General features: G+C 42.0%; 1 protein-coding gene across 1 annotated transcript in view; it reads right to left on the bottom strand.

Annotated features, from left to right (window-relative positions):
- Nucleotides 1-1,572: 1,572 nt before the first annotated feature.
- Nucleotides 1,573-23,467, bottom strand: part of METAP1D (methionyl aminopeptidase type 1D, mitochondrial) — a 333,044-nt gene continuing 311,149 nt past the window's right edge. The window contains exons 8-10 of the mRNA XM_077448002.1: nt 21,930-21,977; nt 2,761-2,839; nt 1,573-2,629 (exon numbers count right to left, since the gene is read on the bottom strand). Coding sequence (XP_077304128.1) covers nt 2,551-2,629; nt 2,761-2,839; nt 21,930-21,977 — 206 coding nt within the window. The 3' untranslated portion in view covers nt 1,573-2,550. The remainder of the gene's footprint in view (nt 2,630-2,760; nt 2,840-21,929; nt 21,978-23,467) is intronic.

Raw genomic sequence — 23,467 nt, 5'->3', positions numbered from 1 at the left:
AATGCTGGGTAGACAAGTTTCGCACACTTCACGTGCGCTTAGTCATTACCGAGCACCTGCTGGATCATTAGGCTTCCTTATCTCACCTGGAGCGGCGGGTTTTCTTTTTTTCCAATGCTTAAACACTGAGGTGGAAGCTGTTTGGCTACCATGCACAAGTACACCAGATTCTGAGTGCACCCGTTTAGTAAATCACCCATGTTGCGGGTTATTTACTATGGCTGGCCATACATTATACCATTTTCTTGTACAACTTTCCTTTAGATTTACCAAAACCATATCAATAGGAGGTCAAACCTAAACACTTTCAATTTTGTATGCAATCAGGCAGGCTCTTGCACTACATAGTTGAAGGTAAATCTAAAGAAAATTGAGTAAGAACACTGGAGAATGCAAAATCTGGTGCACCTCTGCATAGAAGCCAACCCACTTACAGGTTTTATTGTCAAAGCTTAAAATATAACTAAAGACAAAACTTTTTTTTTTTAGTTTTGAATAGCGTGCAGAGGGATTAGAACACTTGTCAGTTTTTATTGCTGTCTGTACCCCATTAAGGAGATTCACCCTCTTTATTTATTCGGTTTACTATTATCATTGAAAGTAAAAGAAAATCACAAATTTTGGGTTGTCCCCAGAAAAGTATTAGAGGGGAAATCTTCCACTGGGGACACTAGATCTGGGGACCTGGGGAATTACTTTAATTTTCAGGGATTAACTCTCACTTCCTGTTTTGGTTATGGGACAGGAAGTGACGGGAAAGTTTCACAATGGGATACAGTGAAAAAAATAATCTGAGAGGGGTTATAACCCTACCTTGCTGTATTAAGACCCCTTTCACACTGGGACGGTTTTCAGGCGCTGGAAATAGCCTCTGCAAAGCGCCTGAATACCGCCTCCCATTCATTTAAGTGTGACTTTTCACACTGGGGCGTTGCGCTTGTGGGACGTTATGAAAAGTCCTGCAAGCAGTATCTTTTGGGTGGTTTGGGAGTGTTGTACTTAGCCCAAAACGCTCTGCCCATTGGAATGAATGGGCAATGCTTTGGAAGCACTGCAACGCTGGAGTTTTTAACCCCTTCTCTGGCGTTAAAAGCGCCCGCTAGGGGCCAAAAAAGAGCCTCTAAAACAAGCAGCGCTTTAGCGCCAACGCGGCCCAAGTGTGAAAAGGGTCTTAAAAAAAAAAAGTTTTGCCTATAATTCTACTATTCATTTAACACTGTGAAGGTAGAAGCTGATTGGCTACCATGCACAGCTGGACCAGATTCTGAGTGTACCAGTTTAGTAAATCTCCCCTGTTGAGGGCTATTTACTAAAACTGGAGAATGCAAAATCTGGTGCAGCTCTGCATAGAAGCCAATCAGCTTACAGGTCTTATTGTCAAAGTGTAATTAAGCACTGTGAAGGTAGAAGCTGATTGGTTACCATGCACAACTGCATCAGATTTTTTCACTCTCCAGTTTTAATAAATAAACCCTCATGGCTGCTAAATTGACATATACGGCAAAAATACAAACATGATAATACGGTCTAAAACAATAAAAAATACTGAAATGATGCAAATGGAATCCATGATTTTACAGTGTAAAAGCATCTTTATTACTGAGCCAGGTAGACAAAGGGAACACTGATTTAAAGGTGTTACAAAATTCAGTGTGTGCAATTTATAAATACATATCATACATCTGGAAAATAGAAAAATCTACACAGATATGTACAGATAGGGGAGCAGAGTGTGTGTTATTTACTAAAACTGGAGAGTGCAAAATCCAGTGCAGCTCTTCATAGAAACCAATCAGCTTCCAGGTTTTATTGTCAAAGCTTAATTAAACACTGAAGGTAGAAGCTGATTGGCTACCATGCACAGCTGCACCAAATTCTGATTCACCAGTTTTAGTAAATCTCCCCTCTTGGGAGTTATTTACTAAAATTGGAGTGTGAAAAATCTGGCGCAACTCAATTAGCTTCCAGGTTTTATTGCCAAAGCTTAACACCAGGTTCACAACTTAGCGTTTTTTTTACGGCCCGCATCTGCGCAGGCATGGCAACCCAGTTAAATGAATAAATTCAAATGAATGATGGTGCATGCACCTTTTCAAAAATGTGGCCGCGGACTGAAATGTGTGGGGGGGTATCATTCAGAATTAATGGCAGCCCCACACGTCTCTTAAGAGCAGTGCGTTTTCACTGCGGGTGGTGGCAAGTATCGCTGCGATTCCCACAGCCACACGCAAGTTAGAAGCCGATTGGCTACCATGCACAGCTGCACCAGATTCTCAGTGCTCCAGTTTTAGTAAATCTCCCCATTGTGTACTAAAATCAACCAAATGCACATTAGCCTTTATGGCTTTATTATGAAAATATTATGAAAATACATCATATTTGTCTTTGCAGAAAGCAATACACTGAGTACAGCAGTCCATAGCAACCAATCAGCATTAAACTCTGACTGCACTAAACTGATGCAAACAGAAATCGAATTGGTTGTTATAAGCACTTTTTTTTTTAAAATCACAGTTGCTTTTATTAAACACGCCTTGCGAAGAGATTTTCCTAGTCTTCTTCTGGTGCTTTGGTTAGGATTTCAGCTCCTAGTGATGTAATTATGATGGTATGTTCAAACTGGGCTGACCTGGAAAACATATTTGTCAAGCATTAGAAAAGAAAAGACTAAAAAAAAAAATAACAAAAAAAAAAAAAAGGCAAACAGGTAAGTTATCATCCAGGAGTTAAATAGTTAACAGACATATTGACGCTGATCACCTTTTTTTGTCCAGTGACACTGCTGTCCATTTGTCCTTGAGGATCCTCAAATCAGGAGAGCCCTCCATTATAATGGGTTCTAGAAGAAAGAAGAAATGAATTATGACTTACAGAAAAAGATGCTGATCTGGATTTCCATTAGGTGGTAACTGCAATGCTCAATGGGGGTGGGAGGCATGGGGAGTTAAACTAATTTGCTTGGTTAACTAATTCAGTAAATATATAATATAAACACATTCCTTTCTGCAGATGTGACTCAAAGGGATGGAAATTATAACCAGGCAAGAGAGATTAACACTATATTAATCAACATGGAGGGGGGATATTGCCACATCTTAAATAAAAAAAAAAAAAAAAAGAAAGAAAGAAATGACCCCGCCAACCCGAAATAATGGATATTTGAAGCAGAGAATAAAATTCAAGTCAGAAAATATATGGATGTCTTTTTAGAAATATCTAGCTGTAGATATCAAGACGTGTAAAAGGCACAGAGCTACAAAATGTTTACATATTTAGATGATCGAGAACAATTGTGTTTCACAGCATCTGGCCATGCAAAAACATTATTTACAAAACCTGTGCAAAATTGGTGCTGGTTTTATAAAAAAAATCTAATTTTTAATTTGTAAGATAAAAACAGGGAATAATTTATAATGAGGGAGATACATAGCTGGCCCCTGGAGCATAAAAGAATGATTTGCATGGCTCCACCTACTGTCCTTGAATACAGTAATCAATGTGTGATTAAAGGCGAATTACTGTACTTTGCAGCCTTTTATTTGGATCACTATTCCAAATTATTGGCTAAAAAATATAAATGATATAATTATTGGTTATAATTACACAATGCTAATTCATAACATAATTTGTTTAAAATGTACAGATATGTTGCATCACACCTAATACATACATTTCAAAATATGTTATTGCATCATATCCACAAGATCTGTCCTAGTAAAGCTGGAGAAAATTACGGTATATGGAGATATAAAAAATAAAATAAAAATAGAGTCACCTCCATTACAAGTCTGAAATTGTACACTAAGAATGGTAGAAGAGCTTCATATATCACACATTTTTTTTTTTAACTTGAGGATTGGTGCATAAAAATAATTAATTGCATTTTCTAAGTTCTACAAACCATGTGGGAAAAATATATAAACATATATAAATGTACAAGTATAACAGAACGATTCCTCCTGAAGAAAAGCACAAAATGTGGTCGGCTGCAATCTGTCCATTGCAAGCTCCAGGGCGATATAATAAACGGGGCTTTTAGCTGTTGGGGCATGCTGGAATTTATAGTTCCACGAGCTCTGCAGCTTTGTAGGCTGGCTATATTTAGCCTAGAAGTGAAGGATGTGGCACAGATGTGTGCAGCAACACACAACCCAAGCACAGGCCCTGCTGTAAGCGCAGACAGGCCAGCAGAAGAGGTCAGCAGGGATCAAGGTTCAATTTACAGACTGGTGATTGCCCTCTTTTTCTAAAATGTTTACAGCTGTGCCATCTTTACAAGCTGGGTGTTTGATGACATACCTGTTGCAAAAATGGGATTCGAGTGTACAGGGTAGTGATTCATCCAGAGACAGGGAGCAATATTGTTTTAGATTAGCCAAATAATCAATGCTAGGCTTGAGCTAGAACTGAAACAGTCCTTATGTGCAGGTGGACTCATCAGAGTTAAACAGGGAGTGAGGTGGGCAGCCTGGAGCTTCTCAGTAGCCTTGGAACTACCTCCTAAAATGCCATTATTCTCTGGGAATTAATGGTAGGCTGGAATCACACCTAGGGATTGATTTACCGTATTTTTCGGACTATAAGGCGCACTGGCAATGACCGGCTGATAAAATGGATATTTCCATATATAAGGCGCACCGGACTATAAGGCGCACTGGATTATAAGGCACATTTAATGAAACACAACTCGGATGCGGTACTGTAAGTCAAATTTTATTCAACTCTTTAGCAATAACCATAAAATGGTCTATAACAATAACTCTTAACACTGTTCAGTTAAATACAAAACCAGACACTCACTTTTTCACTTTATTCTTCAATAACTCTTAACACTGTTCAGTTACCGGTGAATACCGTACAAAACCAGACACTCACTTTTTCACTTTATTCTTCTCCCGCAAATCCATCAAATTCTTCATCTTCAGTGTCTGAGTTTAACAATTGGGCGATTTCGGCATCAAGCACGCCCGTATCCCTCTCATCATTCTCATCAGTATCCGAGTCAGTCTCGTTGCCGTCATCGGTACCGGTACTTAGCTGTTCAGTGATAATTCCAGACTTCTTGAAAGCTCGGATTACACTGGTGACTGATACCTTCGCCCAGGCATCCACGATCCACTGGCAGATAGTGGCGTAACTCGCCCGGCGTTGCCTCCCTGTGTTGGTGAATGTGTGTTCGCCTTCTGTCATCCAATGCTCCCACGCAGCTCGCAATTTAACTTTAAATGACCTGTTGACACCTATATCTAGTGGCTGCAGTTCTTTGGTTAATCCACCCGGAATGATGGCAAGCACCGAATTAGTTTTCTTCACTTGGGCTTTGACAGTATCTGTCAGATGGGCGCGCATGGAGTCACAGACCAATAGGGATGGAGATTCGTGGAAAAAGCCACCCGGTCTCTTGACGTAAACCTCTCTCAGCCACTCACTCATCTTCTCCTCGTCCATCCAGCCCTTCGGGTTAGCCTTGATGATGATGCCAACCGGAAACTTTTCTTTTGGCAGAGTCTTCCTCTTGAAAATTACCATGGGTGGTAGTTTCTGGCCATTAGCCTGGCAACCGAGAACTACAGTGAAGGATGACTTTTCGTTTCCTGTAGTGCGTATAGATACCGTACTGGTCCCTGTTCTCTCGACAGTACGGTTTACAGGGATATCAAAGGTAAGGGGGACCTCGTCCATGTTGGTGATGTGCTCTGGCCGGATCTTCTGTTCATTGATCTTGTTCTTGCAGTAGGTACGGAAAATGGCCAGCTTTTCTTCGTAATCCTTTGGCAGTTGCTGTGACATAGTGGTTCTTGTGCGGATAGAGAGATTCCGCCTTTTCATGAAACGGAAGCACCAAGAGGGACCTCCTCGAAAGTCGTTGATCTCCATGTCGCGTGCGATCGCTGTTGCTTTGAGTCGAATAGAGACAGTAGAGACACTTCCAACTGCGGTTCTCTGTTCAATAACCCACTGTTCAATTTTGTCCTCCAACTGTGGCCATCTTGCTTTGTTTCCTCGGAAACTCAGTTTGGTCTTCTTTACCTGGCGCAGGGCATCTTCTTGCTTCCTCCACTTCCGTACCATTGATTCATTAATGTTGAATTCTCTCGCAGCTACTCTATTTCCATGCTCTACTGCATGACTGATAGCCTTCAGTTTGAAATCCGCATCATAAGCATGTCTCTTAACAGGAGCCATTTTTGGGGCAGCGGGTATACCGTAGAAAATGAACGAATGAATGCGCACACCTCCTGACTAAGATGGCCGTAATGCCCAATCCAAGCAGTGCAGCTTCCTAGCTTTGGTAATCCCACGAAGCTGCACTGCTTGGATTGGGCATTACGGCCATCTTAATCAGGAGGTGTGCGCATTCATTCGTTCATTTTCTACGGTATACCCGCTGCCCCAAAAATGGCTCCTGTTAAGAGACATGCTTACGAAGCGGATTTCAAACTCATCGCTATCAGTCACGCAGTAGAACAACCTGAGAGAGGTTTACGGTACGTCGGTTTACGGTAAGAGACCGGGTGGCTTTTTCCACGAATCTCCATCCCTATTGATCTGTGACTCCATGCGCGCCCATCTGACAGATACTGTTAAAGCCCAAGTGAAGAAAACTAATTCGGTGCTTGCCATCATTCCGGGTGCATTAACCAAAGAACTCCAGCGATGTCAACAGGTCATATATAAGGCGCACCGGATTATAAGGCGCACGGTCGATTTTGTGAGAAAATTTAGGCTTTTAAGTGCGCCTTATAGTCCGAAAAATACGGTACTTAAGAAATAGAGAATGAAAAAAAAAAAGGATTTTTTTTTATTTTTTTGTGTAAATATCACCACATCTTCCGTGCACCAAGTTCACAATGCCATTACACAAGTTCTATATGTTGTTCCATCAGCTGTGCCAAATCACTTTGAAAGTCATATGCAACGGTTTCTATTAATGTTCGATAGCGCCAGAATAATAAAGCACTCACGCCAATGTTTTAAAGTGACATTTAGGCTACTTTCACACTGGGGCGATTCTCAGGCGTTTTTGTGCTAAAAATAGTGCCTGAAAACTGCCTCTCAAGCCACCCCAGTGTGAAATCCTGAGTGCTTTCACACTGGGCGGTGCGTTTGCAGGACGAGAAAAAAAAGGCCCGCAAGCAGCATCTTTGGGGCGTTGTGGGAGTGGTGAATACATCGCTCCTAACATGCCCCTGCCATTGAAATCAATGGCCAGCGCCGCTGAAGCGACTGCGAATCGCTTTTAAGCCTTTGTTTGGCCGCTAGCGGGGGTTAAAGGCACCTCGCTAGCAGCCGAAAAGTGGCGCAAAAATGAAGGTAAAGAGCCGCTTTACCGCCGACAGGCCCCGGCCCAGTGTGAAAGTGCCTTAAACTTAATCCTTATTCTCCAAAAAAAATCTATACACATCCACTACTTCAAGTGGTAGTAAAGGTGGCTTTGCTTATTTATACCTACAGGTAGGGATGAGCCGAACACCCCCTGGTTCGGTTCTCATCCAGAACATCCGAACAGGCAAAAAACTTGTTCGAACACGCAAACACCGTTAAAGTCTATGGGACACAACATGAATAATCAAAAGTGCTAATTTTAAAGGCTTATATGCAAGTTATTGTCATAAAAACTGTTTGGGGACCTGGGACCTGCCCCAGGGGACATGTATCAATGCAAAAAAAAAGTTTTAAAAAACGCAGTTTTTTCGGGAGCAGTGATTTTAATAATGCTTAAAGTGAAACAATAAAAGTGTAATATTCCTTTAAATTTCATACCTGGGGGTGTCTACAGTATGCCTTTAAAGTGGCACATGTTTCCCGTGTTTAGAACAGTCTGAGAGCAAAATTACATTTCTAAAGGAAAAAAAGTAATTTAAAACTAATCGCAGCTATAATGAATTGTTGGTTCCGGCAATACACATAAAAGTAATTGAAAAAAACAGCATGGGATTCCCCCACAGGGGAACCCTTAACCAAAATGTAAAAAAAATGCGTGGGGTCCCCCGAAATTCTATACCAGGCCCTTCAGGTCTGGTATGGACATTAAGGGGAACCCCGTGCCAAAATGTTAAAAGAAAATGGAGTGAGGAATGTAAAGTAGGTACTACTGCGCTAAAAGGAATAAGTAAAATATACTGAAAAGGAATAGATATAATATACTGAAAAAGGTGCTGCATACACCGTAAGGACCAAACTCGTGTCCAAATGTGTGAGTAATCAAAAAGTAATTGGTGGTGTTGCGCTCCTAGTACAAGATTATATATTTTTCTATATTTGGAATTATCAACTAGTGATTATAGCTAGAGAGCATTCATCGGTAAATTTAGCAAAATCAAGTGCAAATGTGTAGATATAATATACTAAAATAATATCATAAATTCATAAATAAATACGTTAGAAAGGGACATAGATGTTCATCTTAAAATTCCTACTGTGCAAAAATCACAGGAACACTTTGTGCGGCTATCCTGACATTCAGTGATACTGTGCCTTTAAGTGCTAAGATATGGATCTTCAGTGTCACTGACACCCGTGGCTGAAATAAATGATTACCTTACTACTGTAAGGTAAACAGCATGTAGCAAGATTTAAGGGGATGGATCCCTTCGGATCAGTCTTTTCCTAGGCGTTCCTATGGAATAAAGCCAGGGGAAGGGGGGGTCCTTTCCTTGTCTTTCCGCTGGGCGTTAGTAACTTGAGTCACTCAGGTCATTTAGATGCTCAATGCGTTAGAGAAAAGATAAAGAGAGGCCTACCATGGTGCAGTATGTTGAAAAATATTTGGCGTTTATTTAAATAGAACAATAAAAAACTCACATTTTCTTTATGCAAGCTGTACACTGTAAAAACGAGCGCCGAGCTCGTACCTATGCGTCTGTTCCGGTGTCTAGATTGCCTCTGGAATCCTACATGTTACGTCACAACACACGTGACAGTCGACACAACACACGTGACAAATGTACCCCTACCATTTCACAAAAAAAGTGTCAAAAATGTTAAAAAAGACAATAGCCGGTTTTTGACAATTCCTTTATTAATGCCTTCTTTCCCCACTTCTTCTTCCATCTTCTTCTGTTCTTCCTTCGGTTTTCTTCTTCCTTCTCCATCTTGTTCTTCCTCCGCTTCTTCTCTCTATCTTCCTCTGCTTCTTCCTCCAGTCTTCTCGTCCAGCATCTTCCTCCGGCTTCTTCTTCCCCGCTTCATCCTCCAGACGATCCGCCTCAATGGGAGTCTCCTGCTATGTGATGCTTCTGTTCTTGTGACAGCTCTTATATAACGGAGTGCGGGGCCACCCAGTGACCCCGCCCCTTCTGATGCACGGGGACTTCCCTATGGCTTTCCCCGTGGTGTCAGAGGGGGGCAGGGTCACTGTTTATGTAAACAAGATGAGGCCATAAGGTGCAGGATACATGTCTCCAACGACACCCCGCTATGCTCGCTTAGACTGCCAGCATAGTGGGCTGTCATTGGAGAAGCCTGGCAGCATAGCGGGGTGTCATTGGAGAAGCCTGCCAGCATAGCGGGGTGTCATTGGAGAAGCCTGCCAGCATAGTGGGTGTCATTGCAGAAGACTGCCAGCATAGCGGAGTGTCGTTGGCGAAGAGTATCCTGCACTGTATTACCTTGTCTTGTTTACACGTTCTCACTTGTTGCACTTTTACGCATATCCATTTTTACTAGTTTTACATTATCCAATAAATGATTTTCGGTAATGCACAAGGTGCTTGCGCCTTCCTGTCTGTTTCTTTGTAGCTTCTTCCGAGGAGGGCTGCATCCGCCAGGCATTCTGGATGTTTATGGATCATCATTTCATAGTCCCATCCTGCTGTGGAAGACCCCTGAGCGCCGGGAGTGACTGTTTTTTTTCTTGCCCATACTTCATAGTGCACAGTCCATCTCAAGACCGAGCAAGAGAGGGTGTCTACATTTCTACATACAGGGAGACTGTGGAGAATGAACGTAGCCATCCTCTAACAGAAAGTTGGATTGCATCAGCAATAAAAAAAATAAATACCGGTAACTAAATCATTTTTTAACCCCCCCTGGCGGTATTTCCGAGTCTGGCTCGGAGTGAAAATTTTGCACCATTAGCGGTAACCCCAAGCCAGACTCAGGACCACATTGCTGAATACAGAAAGAGGTTACATACCTTGTCCCCTGGATCCAGCAATGTCCCCCTGCTGTACGAGCGAGCCGTCCTCTGCTCAATCTATCACGGAGCGGAGCTCCATTCCCTGCGAGCGTTGCGATGCACGGGTACGGAGAACGGCACCAAATTCAAAAAGTACAACACACAGTATACATACAGTATAATGTAATTTTACAGATTACGATTGCATTGCTGTATGTAATTATTTCACATCCCCTTTGTCCCTAGTGTTCTGCCCAGTGCCCTGCATGCAGTTTTACAATATAAAAACTTTTCTTCATGCCTGGAAACTGGAGATTGTCCATAGCAACCAAAACTGTCCCTTTACATCAAAAATGGTTTTAGACCAGCTAGAAAACAGAGATAATAAATTGGAATCACTCGCAGAATTGAACGATAGCGATTTGTGGGGAGATCCGTCATCAAATACTGAAAAGTGATGACAGTGACAATTCTGCAACTGAGCAAATTTCAGTGTTTTTGATTTGATTACATTATTGAATATTTGTTATTATTGTTATATTATTATTTGGTATAATTATTTATAGTTATTTATTACCGTATTTATCGGCGTATAACACGCACTTGTGTATAACACACACCCTAATTTTAAGAGGGAAGTTTCAGGAAAAAAGCATTTTTAAAATGAACAACTTTGAGGCAAATTAAGGATCAGTGCCCATCAATGTCCATCTGCAGCCTGATAATTGTCCATTTGCAGACTAAATAAAGTCCTCAATGCAGCCAAAACAAATCAATACAGCCTGATTATTGTCCTCAATGAAGTATAAAAAAGTCATCAATGCAGCATGATAAATGCCTTTATTTAAACTGTCTTCATTTAAACTGCCTTCCTTTAAAATGCCTTCAATATTAAAATGCATTAATTTGCAGTCTCACCATCTCTTTCCAGCAGCCTGAAATCAGGAAATAACCGAGCCGTCATATCCTCTCCACTTAGCTCCTTGCCTTTCACTCACACAGTCCCACCTCCGCCATCGGCTCCTGTGATAGGCAGAACACTGGTCCAATGCCGGTGGCGGAGGCGGGACTGTGTGTGTGTGACGGGGAGAGCCGAGTGAAAGCCGAGGAGCTGGAGTGGAGAGAACATGACAGCTCGGTGAGGTACCCTATCGGCGTATAACACGCACCCCTGATTTGCCCCCGATTTTCAGGGGGAAAAAGTGCATGTTATACGCCAATACGGTATATTATAATTTATGATTTCATTTTTCAAACTTTATCATACCTGGGATGTCTGCTAGACTCTGGTTTGGACAGATTTAAGTGAGTTATTCCTAAGAATTACAGGAATACAATATAAAACACCAAATTTCCATGCAAAATAATTGTACCGCTTTCAGCACCTAAAATCTGAAATAATCATACCGCCAGGGAGGTTAAGCAAAGTTTATCATCACTTTAAGGTAACAATTGTTCTGAAATGTACACTATTAGCACAGTGGTGTAAATTCTGTTGTGAAGAGAGCCGGCAGCAAGGAGGAGCACTGCAGGAAAGAGGAGAGGTGGATGTATATGGACGGCAGCGCACTATTATCACACAGAGAATTATCAATTTGTTGGGCAAAACTTTACTTTACTGGTGAATAAAACACAAAAAAAGTGTGAATATAGGAAATTGGTGCATTTTCTCTGTGTGTCATCCTTTGTTAATACTCCCAAGAGTGTTTACCTTGCAAAGTAAATGTTCCATTAGCTTAGTAAATAAAGTGAAGATGTGCTCACTTCAAAAATCAAATCAGGTGTAAAGGAAAAAAAAAAAAAAAAAAAAAAGAAGGATTTTTGCTTTCAAATGATTGGATGATTGATGTGAACACAGCTTGACCTTATTCCCCCTAAGCGAACAGTATCTACCCCTTTAGTAAATCCACCCCTTTGTGGTGTAAAAATGCATGCAGTTTCGCCCTCCTATTCCATGTCATGGTCTGTGTTTTCATCGTCTCTCAATTCTATGACTGTCTGTTCTTGCACAATTTCTTTCTGGAAGACATATGGAATACTGCATTCACATTACCATTAATGTATACAGGCTGCAAAAGACACATTGCACTGCAGCACAGATCTACAATATTTGTGGGCCTGATTGATATGCATGACAGTTCTATGTTTGTGATAGTAGCTGACTGTGTTCTACCGCTGGGAAGCACATAAAATGTTAACAATGTGGTAATGCTTGGACATCTCGTTCCATATTACAAACACATGCATAAAATCTAAATCTAGAACAGACTGCCGTGCAATTGTTTTTTTTTTAGCTACAACACTGGGCCTGACTGCAATATTATAGATGTGCAATGGAAGAATCTCAATACTTGCCGAACGAAAGCAGGTAAAGATCTGCAGTAAGGTTTTTAAAGCGTATGTAAGGTCAAATTGTAAATTCATATTCACATTTTTTTTTTCAATTATTTCTAGCCGATTAATCTGAACAATCTCGACGTTTGTAAATGTATTTTCTGTAGATCCCCACACATTTACTTCCTTCATTTATGTTGCACATATTCACTACTTCCTGTGAGTAGGCATTGCTGTACTATCAAGCTGGTAGAGGAGGAGCTTCAGGAGGCAGAGTCAGTACAGGAATCACTGCTTTCTAGCAGCAAGGTACCTTGGAATATGTAGTCTTGAGAAATAAAAAATAAGCAGTAGAGGGGAAGCTGCAAAGCATGCAGGGAATCCAGGAAGTTTTGGAAAAAGATGGCCAGTAGACAGGCAGTATTTACATGAAAGATTTTTCAAGTAAGCCTATATTGGATTGTCAAAAACAACTGTTTGTATTGTTGTATTATCAAATAAAAGCATGCTGCAACTCTAGATTTACTTTAATTTCTTGAAATTATTTTAGCTAAACTGAGAATTATTTTTTAATCCGAAGCTTAAATGTAAGAAACCCTTCCCAAAGTACTAGCCATTCAGCCAAGTTAGAGTTAGGTTTATAGATGATGGAACAACAAAGTCCTGTGAGCCATCTCTACATACCCCAAAGCCAAAAGAACTGCAACTCTCATACCTTGCATAGTACACGCCTGACATATGCAGCAAATAATAATATCCAAAATAGTGATTTTGCATAGTTTACTTGTTCAGTAGGTTTGCTGTGAAAATATTATGCAAAGATCAACAGCATGGAAGACCACCGACTCACTTTGGCTATGCAAAGTCGTCAAACTCTGCTGCATGGAGGATCTGGTCCTCCTTGCTCAAAATGAACAAGACTCCTTAAAAAAGACATGATTCTACTGGCTGGACTTTACATTTTTGGAAGATGGTAAAGCCTGGTACATACTTGTCATTTTCTTATTTTGTTCAACCCAGCGGGCTGAAGAGCTCAGGAGGAGCCGCTCTACTAACTATGAGATGTTAGTAAAGCAATCTCCCCTGCTCTGCATTTGTGTTCTGACAGTGGACTGCCTCCCGCCAGAACACACTGGTCAGCGCTTTTAGCCATTTGTGAGAGTGCTGATCCGGTACCGATCGGCAGACCTTTTTCAGTCATTTTGGCCGAATGGCCCTTAAGGCATGTTTGGGGACACTTGACTCTGCTCCCCAACCACCTGACATGCCACCAGAGGTATTTCCCCCCCCCCCCCCCTTTTCTTTTTTAATTTCTTTCTACCCTGTCCTTTCTTACAACTTCTGCAACACCCATAGCTTTCCCACCATTACTCTTCCAAATAATTTCCTTTTCCCACGCCCTTCTTTATCCTACCTTCTCCCTTCTGTTCTGCCCCCCCCCCCCCCCCCCAATCGAACACTTTTACCCCTAATTATCTCGACAGGCTACTTGTCATTTTCTCTCAAAATGTTTTGCTTCTCTTTGATGCTATTTATCATTTAAGCCAGGGATATGCAATTAGCGGACCTCCAGCTGTTGCAAAACTACAAGTTCCATCATGGCTCTGCCTCTGGGTGTAATGCTTGGGGCTGCCAGAGTTTTGCTATGCCTCATGGGACTTGTAGTCCTACAACAGGTGGTCCGCTAATTGCATATCCCTGATTTAAGCAATATTTGATGGCTTTGTATACCCTTGATCTACATACCTTTTGATGATAATATGTCATACTATTTTGGGTGATTTGTACACCATTTTCTATTGAAAAACACAAATAAAAAAAGACATCACCAAGGGAGCCTGGACACATTTCACAAACAGTGAGAAAGTAAATATCCACTTTGTGCAAAATGCACCAAGACTCTTTTGTTAAATTATGTTTGTCTCTGTACCTTTTTCAGAATAAACATACAGTCAAGTAAGAGAACTATGCAGAATCATTATTTTTGGTTATTTTCTTTATAGATTAATTAGTATTTTTCACCTCAAGATAAGGCTAGCACCAGAGGTGTCTGCTTCCTTTACTTTAGGGCATAAAGGTGCATGTTTGGTCAATATAAGTATAAATGTCTATTTAATAATTCTTAAGCTGGACATAGATGGATAGAATTTCTGTTTCAATAGATCTATTGAATTGTTCAGAGTAGGGGCGTAACTAGAAATCACAGGGCCCCATAGCAAAATGTTATAGGCCCCCCCCCCCCCCCCGCAACCAGCCCGCCCACAACACAAAAAAAACTGAACTGTACAAAACAGATGACAGTCTGTCTCCCACTCCCTTCCTACCTCCTGTCCAAACTTCAGAGCCTCCTCTTGTGCCGAAAACGATGTCCCTTCACAGGCACACTCAAGCGTTCTGCCCCGCCCACTCTGCTCTCTGTTCCTGCCTCCTGCTGTATGTAGCTGCGTGTGTCGGGACACGGCCTGACTCGCGGGGCCTGGGAGGCTTAACAGTAAACTTACATTCCTCATCCTCACTGGGACACTTTTTTTATCGGTGGGCGGAGTCTTATTAAAATTAGGGGGTGGACATTTGTTTGTAGGTGTGGCCTAATGGAGAAAGAAAAATGCAGCGTGCAAATTGCGCCACGGCGAAGAAAGGGCGTGGTTTAAGCATAATATTGGGGGTGGCTTAAAGGGTGTGACTCAAAGGGGTGTGGTTAGAGTCTGAGATGAACGAGGGATGGAGGGAGAAACAAAGAAAGAAAGAAAGAGAGGAAAAAAAAAAAAAGAGGAATGGAGGGACAGCAGGCCCAGATCCTACACCACAATAGAAATGTGTATTCCAGAAAGTTTAACAATCAGCAGATAAAGATATTCCAAACACCTGGTGTTAGCGCTTCAATCATCCTGGCACCATGGTTGTTATGGTGTCAGGGTGATTGAAGCACATTATTTCTATTATTACATTGTAATATAAAATGAAATACTTCAACTCACCATAATGCAGAATCAGAATCAGTGGGAGCCCCGAGTGTGTCACTTGCCTGCCACCAGATGCCATTAGGTGTCCCGAGCGCAGTGCTTTCTTAGATCTCAGGTGTCCCCAGCGGAGTGCTTTCTTACCTCTCAGGTATCACTGTTACCAGCGGAGTGCTTCCTTAAATCTCAGGTGTCACTGTCCCCAGCCAGCAGAGTGCTTCCTTACATCTCAGGTGTCACTATCCCCAGCCAGCGCAGTGCTTCCTTACATCTCAGGTGTCACTGTCCCCAGCCAGCGCAGTGCTTCCTTACATCTCTGGTGTCACTGTTCCCAGCCAGCGGAGTGCTTCCTTACATCTCAGGTGCCCCCCCCCCCCATTGGAGCCCTTCTACATCCCAACAGCAGTGTCTCCGCTTCCATTACTGAAGGCCGAGGGGGGAACAAAATAGAGGCAGAGCCGGCGGCTACAATAGAAATTGAGCTGCGGTACCGCCCACCCCTTTCCACAGCAGGTCACAGATGACAGGCAGATGGGGGCGGGGGATGGGGGGGTTCCACAGCTCTATTTCTATTGTAGCCACTCAGTAGGCTCCCTTCTCGTGTCTAACTTGTCTGGTCTCCACCGGCCGCAGACCTCTATCGGCGGTGGGCAGCGAAAAAGCAATATTTATTGGCAACTAGGACCACTTGGCTGCGGGCCCCATTTAGAACATGTGGGTCGCTATGGCGGTAGTTCCACCACTGGTTCAGAGAAAACATGACAAGCTCATGGTTTGCCCACACAGGGGCAGAGCTAAACAGTCACATGTAAAAACAAGTACAAATAGGTAATGTATAATCTTAAATCAGCAGAGTTTGACCCAAAACTAAAGAGGGCCGGTAGGAAAGTCAAACGCAAATATCGCTTTCACTGCCAGGCTGTCCTCTAAGGGGAGAAAATCCCCAATAACAAGTATCATCTAGTAAGAGAAAGGAAGAATGAAGAATAAAAAAAAAGAATAGAGGGGAAAGCAGGAAGGGAGAGAGGGGCCAGAGAGAGGAAAGATCAAGGGAGAAAGAGTATCACAGACTCGGAACTGGCATGGGCAACACCTATAAAAGACCATAACTGGTTGGAGGAAAAGATTGGAAGGAATAGCTTATCCATGTTTCCCAGACTTTAAGAAATGTTGAGTGCGAGTCCTAAATAATACTGCACATCTGCTCATTGACAATCATGGAGGTCATCCGGACCAATTTCTTCTGTAGTGCAAAATGGCAAGGTTAAAGTGGTTGTAAACTCTCCCCCACAACTTCATTCCATGTAAATCAGCATAAAGAACATTGCTTGTAGATATCTCCTTACTGGCTTAGCATTTTTGTAATCCTTTTTGTTCTTTAGAATCACTCGAGCATGCCCATCTCCCCTGATTTATGACGAACTCTGTGTGCTTGTCTGTCTATTATAAGGACTTCCTACCGCACAACACTGAAATCCCACAAGACTGCATAATCACTGAGAGCTTCCTAATACACCCCATGTGACCATGTGACATCACATAGAGTGTAAACCCGGGCATCGGACAGCATTACTGCAGTCTTATCAGCTGAAGCTAAGACTGACATAGGCAAACACTAGATAATCAAATACTATGAAATAAAACAAGTCAGCTATGAGCAGGGAAGCAGGATTGCCATAGAAATGTTGGATTGAGAAGGAGGCTTGGTTAACAGTACAGGAAGTGCTCAATGTAAGGGCGGAAATACACTCTACTGTGGACTCAGAAAACAATACTTAAGATGGTGCTTCCTTACCCCTGGAAACAAGTTTTTAAAGTTTCTTTAAACAGTAAGTAATATGCAATTTGGGCTGGATTACAGTGGCTATAGTTTGATAATTACTTATTATAATGGTCTAAATAAAAAAAAGCATCAGAATGGGAGAGTTTACTTCCTCTTTAAGGGCAATGTAGGAGAGCCAATCTGGTATCCTTGTCTACTGTCACAAAAGCAATGTCTGCAGCAGGCCAAAAACTCTAGACTAAAAGCCTATCAGTCGTGGGCATGACCACCAGATATGCAGGATGTCCCCACGCTGACCGCAATTCATAAAACATCTGTTGCTGCTGCCAGGATAGAGCATGGGCAATCCAAGCTGGGACCCAGTAACAGGAGAACTTTATAGGCAGTCTCAAAGGTAGTGGTATTGAAGGAACATTTCTCCACCATCTTCCAAAGCCCTATTCCAGTCCTCCACCTCAAAGGAGGAACCTAGATCTCACTTCCTTTAGGCCACATAGGAAAGGGAAGTTAAAGATGTCCTACTGTCAAGAGAGGCATAAAGTAAAGTTCTGGCAAATGTGCTCGAAAGACATCTTGAGATATGGGTGTGTGGAAGTATGATGAAGAGACAAGATCCAATGTTGTAATTGCAGATAGTGGTAATTTTCCCACTACGGGATCTCAAGCGTCTCCTTGAGGGCCTCAGATGGATAGAATTTAGTTTGATTTTAACATTTGATTTTGAAAGTGGACTTTACTGATCAAACACCACATACAGTATCTCACAAAAGTGACTACACACCTCACATTTTTGTAAATATTTTATTATATCTTTTCATGTGACAACATTGAAGAAATTACACTTTGCTACAATGTAAAGTAGTGAGTGTACAGCTTGTATAACAGTGTGCAATTGCTGTCCCCTCAAAATAACTCAACACACAGCTATTAATGTCTAAACCATTGGCAACAAAAGTGAGTACGCCCCTAAGTGAAAATGTCCAAATTGGGCCCAATTAGCCATTTTCCCTCCCAATGTCATGTGACCCGTCATTGTTACAAGTTCCCAGGTGTGAATCTGGAGCAGATTTGTTAAATTTGGTGTTATCAGTCTCACTCTCTCATACTGGTCACTGTAAGTTCAACATAGCACCTCATGGCAAAGAACTCTCTGAGGATCTTAAAAAAAGAATTGTTGTTCTACATGAAGATGACATAGGCTATGAGAAGATTGCCAAGACTCTGAAACTGAGATGAAGCACGGAGGCCAAGACCATACAGCGGTTTAACAGGACAGGTTCCACTCAGAACAAGCCTCACCTAGGTCGACCAAAGAAGTTGAGTGCTCAGCATCACATCCAGAGGTTGTCTTTGGAAAATAGATGTATGAGTGCTGCCAGCATCTGTATGCAGAGGTTGAAGGGGTGGGGGGGGGGGGGTCAGCCTGTCAGTGCTCAGACCATACTCCACACACTATCAAATTGGTCTACATGACTGTTGTCCCAGAAGGAAGTCTCTTCTAAAGATGATGCACAAGAAAGCCCACAAACAGTTTGCTGAAGATCAGCTGGATTACTGGAACCATGTCCTGTGGTCTGATGAGACCAAGATAAATTTATTTGGTTCAGATGGCGTCAAGCGTGTGTGGCAGCAACCAAGTGAGGAGTACAAAGACAAGTGTGTCTTGCCTATAGTCAAGGATGGTGGAGGGAGTGTCATGGTCTGGTGCTGCATGAGTGCTGCCGGCACTGGGGAGCTACAGTTTACTGAGGGAACCCTGAATGCAAACATGTACTGTGGCATACTGAAGCAGAGAATGATTCCCTCCTCTCGGAGACTGGGCCGCAGGGCAGTATTCCAACATAACGACCCCAAACACACCTCCAAGACGACCACTGCCTTGTTACAGAAGCTGAGGGTAAAGGGGGTGGACTGGCCAAGCATGTCTACAGACCTAAACCCTATTGAGTATCTGTGGGGCATCCTCAAATTGAAGGCGGAGGAGTGCAAGGTCTCCAACATCCACCAGCTCCATGCCCAAGAGGGTTAAGGCAGTGCTGGAAATTAATGGTGGCCACACAAAATATTGACACTTTGGGTCCAATTTTGGACAGTGAGTTGAGTTATTTTGAGGGGACAGCAAATTTACACTGTTATACAAACTGTACACTCACTACTTTACATTGTAGCAAAGTGTAATTTCTGCAGGGTTGACACATGAAAAGATATAATAAAATATTTACAAAAATGTGAGGGGTGTACTTTTGTGAGATACTGTACACTGTTAGAAATTTGTTTGTTCGAGAAAAGTTTTCCATCCTGCTCCTTTGAATGTTCTCATTACTGCATTCGAAAACGAATGTCGGTTTGACCCACCAAAGTTTAGAAAAAGGAACAGACTTTCTTAGACCTTTCTTTTGCCAAGAAATTTATTTTAAAATTCTACCCATCTATGGCCAGCTTTAGTGATGACAATTATTTGGCATGGTGTTCTTACCTCTGACAGTCATCTCATGTCTATGGCTAGCTCTAAGCCAGAAGTACCGTACAGGTATTATTAAATATTTTTTATTTAAATATGGCCACCATTATTAACCCCCATAATTTTCCCCTCAACTCCTCTGGCATTTGAAGGCAATGCACATCTCCCTATCTACCGAAAAAAAAGTTAAAAGGCAATTCCAGGTAAGTGAAATCACTCAGTGAACTACGAATTCCTTTTACCAAACATTGCAATTGTGGTAAAATGAAAAAGTTCACTTCTTTTGCTGTAATGTAGAGTTGCACAATTAATCGTTAAAAAATCGTGAACTCAATTCACCCCCTCTGATGATCTCTCCTGCAGAGGTTGCCGATTCTTTCATATAAACAAGTAGAGAAATGATCTGCTCACTCAGTTGTCAAAAGAAAACATCTGGGCAGTCTGCCAAGTTGTTTTTAACTTGCAACATTGTAACTAAGCTTCCTTCTAAGCCCTTGTACACAGGGTCGTAGGTTCCGACGGAATGTTTCCTATCGGACCGTTTTGTCAGATATTCCGACTGTGTGTGGTCTGCATTGGACTGTTTCCGTCGGAATATCCGGCGGACCAAATTTTCAAACTTGCCGGTAAAATTTTCCGACAAAATGCTCCTATCGGACATACTCCGATCATGTGTAGCCTACTCCGACGGACAAAGTGCCACGCATGCTCAGATCAAATTCCTAGACCGAAGCTATTGGCTACTAGCCTGAACATAGTCCCGTCGTAACAAAATAACGTCATCACGTTATGTACAATCGGATTTTCCGACAACTTAGTCCGACTGTGTGTATGCAACATCACTTCCGGACCTCTTCCGGAATGAATCCGTCGGAATTACTCAGACGGATTTGGTTGTCGGAATCTCCGACCGTGTGTACAAGGGCTTAGATCAAAGGGATAGAACTTCTGTGTACTGCCAAGTTTTCAACAACATGTAAATGCAGGAAGTTTAACCACTTAAAGTCTAAATCTTTTTTTGACACTTCTTTCTTAAGTTAAAATCAATATTTTTTGCTAGAAAATTACGTGGAACCCCCAAAACATTATATATATATTAGCAGAAACCCTAGGGAATGGCAATTGCTGCAATATTTTATGTCACACTGTATTTGCCCAACGGTCTTCCAAAAGAAATTTTTTGGGGAAAAAAATTCACTTCAATGAATAAAAAAAATGAAACAGTAAAGTTAGCCCAATTTTTTGGTTTTAATGTGAAAGATGATGTTACAACACGAGAATCGTGAGAGAACCGTGATCTATTGTCTAAGCAAAAAAAAAAAAAAAAAAATCGGGATTCTTATTTTAGCCAGAATTGTGCAGCTCTACTGTAATCTGAGTAAGTGTAGTTAACTGTAGCCAGAATTCAGAGAAAACCTCACAGGGTGACTATGAGTATACTTACTAAATACTGTGCTGTGTAACTTTCTTCTATCCTTGAATCACATTCAAACCTCAAAAGGCTGATCGGAACATGAGGTGTACCTGTGAGAAACTTCTTAGTACTAACCTTATTAAATTGGGATTTCTGTAAATGAGAAAGCAAGTAGCCTGCAGTAGATGTGTTAGGGCTTATCTCTCCGGCATTACAAATAGCGATTCTCAGATAACCAGAATAATGACAAAAATTAACAGTGTGGACCGCTGAACTACAGAAAAACGAAAGTCCTGAGCAATGTGGCCAAATTCCTCATTTGAGTTTTATGATGTAAACTTCAGTTTTAATTGGAGATAACCTGTAACACTCACTGACTACAAAGACTTTCAACATACACTATATTACCAAAAGTATTAGGACACCTGCCTTTACACGCACATGAACTTTAATGGCATCCAAGTCTTAGCCCATAGGGTTCAATATTGAGTTGGCCCACCCTTTGCAACTATAATAACTTCAACTCTTATGGCAAGGCTGTCCACATGGTTTAGGAGTGTGTCTTTGAGATGTTTGACCATTCTTCCAGAAACGCATTTGTGAGGTCAGGCACTGATGTGGGCGAGAAGGCCTGACTCAGTCTCCACTCCAATTCATCCTAAAGGCGTTCTATCGAGTTAAGGTCAGGACTCTGTGAAGGCCACAAGCTCACTCATCTATGTCTTTATGGACTTTGTTACACATTCACATAATGACATGTCATCAGAAATTAAAACAATTCATTTATAGTGTGATTATTATCATAGCCAAGTGTTACCTTTTACTTTACCTATTTTTAGAAAAGGAATTGTACTGACCTATAGTAAATGCCATCCCTTCTTCCATTTCCATATGATTAACATTTGCTAGGAGGGAAAAAAAAGAAGATATTTCACTACATTATAACAGCCTCAGGGAATACAGTTCTGTTCTAAGATGGGTCTATGAGATGGAATCTCTAGGAAATATTATTACTTCTTACAATATTACATTTCATTCAGCTAAAGCAGAAGTGTGTCAGTATAAATCAAAATCTACCTGGAATGACACTCAAACGTATACATATGAAACTATGTACATATAATTGGAGATGTTGCCACAAGCAGATCATGGTAACACTGATAAGTATATATATATAAGTGATGGTGAAGAAGTATTTTCCATACAATTCATCCATCTCTTTCTCAAGGTAACTTGTCATAAGATAAATATGTAGACTGCCATGGCTGTTTGACTATAATGCTAATCCTCTAACTTCACTGCAAGCAAAGGAAAGGAGTAATTTAAAGCTTAAAGTGATATCAAAGTCTCTTTTTTTTTGTTTTTGTTTAAAAATGACAAACATGTTATACTTACCCGCTCTGTGCAGTGGTTTTGAACAGAGCAGCCCCATTTTCTTGAATCCCTTGGCCTGCTGGGAGAACCTGTATATTCGGGTGAGGTCAGGTGATCCATGTTCTGTGCCCTCTGGACGGCTGTCTGGGTGGACGCGTGTTGTACGCCCGGGCTGCTAGGCTGGAGTTTGGACCTATCCCAGGGGCATCTGGCTGCTAGGCTGTGTGAGGGCCTGTCTAGAAGTAAAGAGAGAAGCTCAGGTTTGGGACTGCGGCTTGCAATCCAACCAAAAGTGATAGTTCTGTCGGCTGGAGAACCTGTCAGTGGTCGGAGGTAGAAGGGAAGTTGTCATCAAGAAGGGACCAACCACCTTTACTAGAGACCACAGTGAGTAACTGAAGCAAGTACCGGAACCACATTGTCACCGAACAGGCACGGTGGAGAATCCGGAAACTTCAGGTGGTGATCAAGTCAGGGACCCAACCCGCGGAGGAGACGCTTCCAGAGCAGCCTTGTGAGTCAAGTCAGGGATCTCGCCGGTTAGCAGGGGTGAGGCTTAAGTATCTGGAGTGCCAAGCCGGGGACCCAATAGGGAAGCGTGGGTAACGCTTGAGGGGATACCACCGCAAACCTTGGAGGAGCTCAAGAGATTCAGAGCCAGTGAATCAGAGGTTCTAGAGAGAGACTGGAAGCTCTGTGTTGAAGAACTATAAAAGGGCAGTTGTAGTGAAGCTGAAAGGACTGTTATGTTTGAGTTAGGAACTGTTGAAGACTGTTACCAAAGGAGACAGCAATCCTGCATGTGCAGATATAGCTTTTTGCTGGGGCCTTTCCCTACACGGCTGTCCCCCTATTGAGTCTCAGAGTCTGTCAATTGAATTTGTAAATTGTAAAAGGACTGTCAAAAGAAATAAAACCTCTTTTACATCCAAGAAGTGTCTGGCGCCCAATGACTTCCATCTTTGCATCCACTATGCCTCACAACCCACCACATACTGAACGATGTCAGCTAGCTTTGGCC

The sequence above is a fragment of the Lithobates pipiens genome, unplaced genomic scaffold, assembly GCF_037356315.1.
Source record: "Lithobates pipiens isolate NorthernLeopardFrog02 unplaced genomic scaffold, aLitPip1_a1.2 Scaffold_22, whole genome shotgun sequence".
Taxonomy (NCBI): Eukaryota; Metazoa; Chordata; class Amphibia; order Anura; family Ranidae; genus Lithobates; species Lithobates pipiens.
The sequence above is the reverse complement of the archived record's forward strand: the minus strand, read 5'-3'. Positions and strand labels throughout refer to the sequence as shown.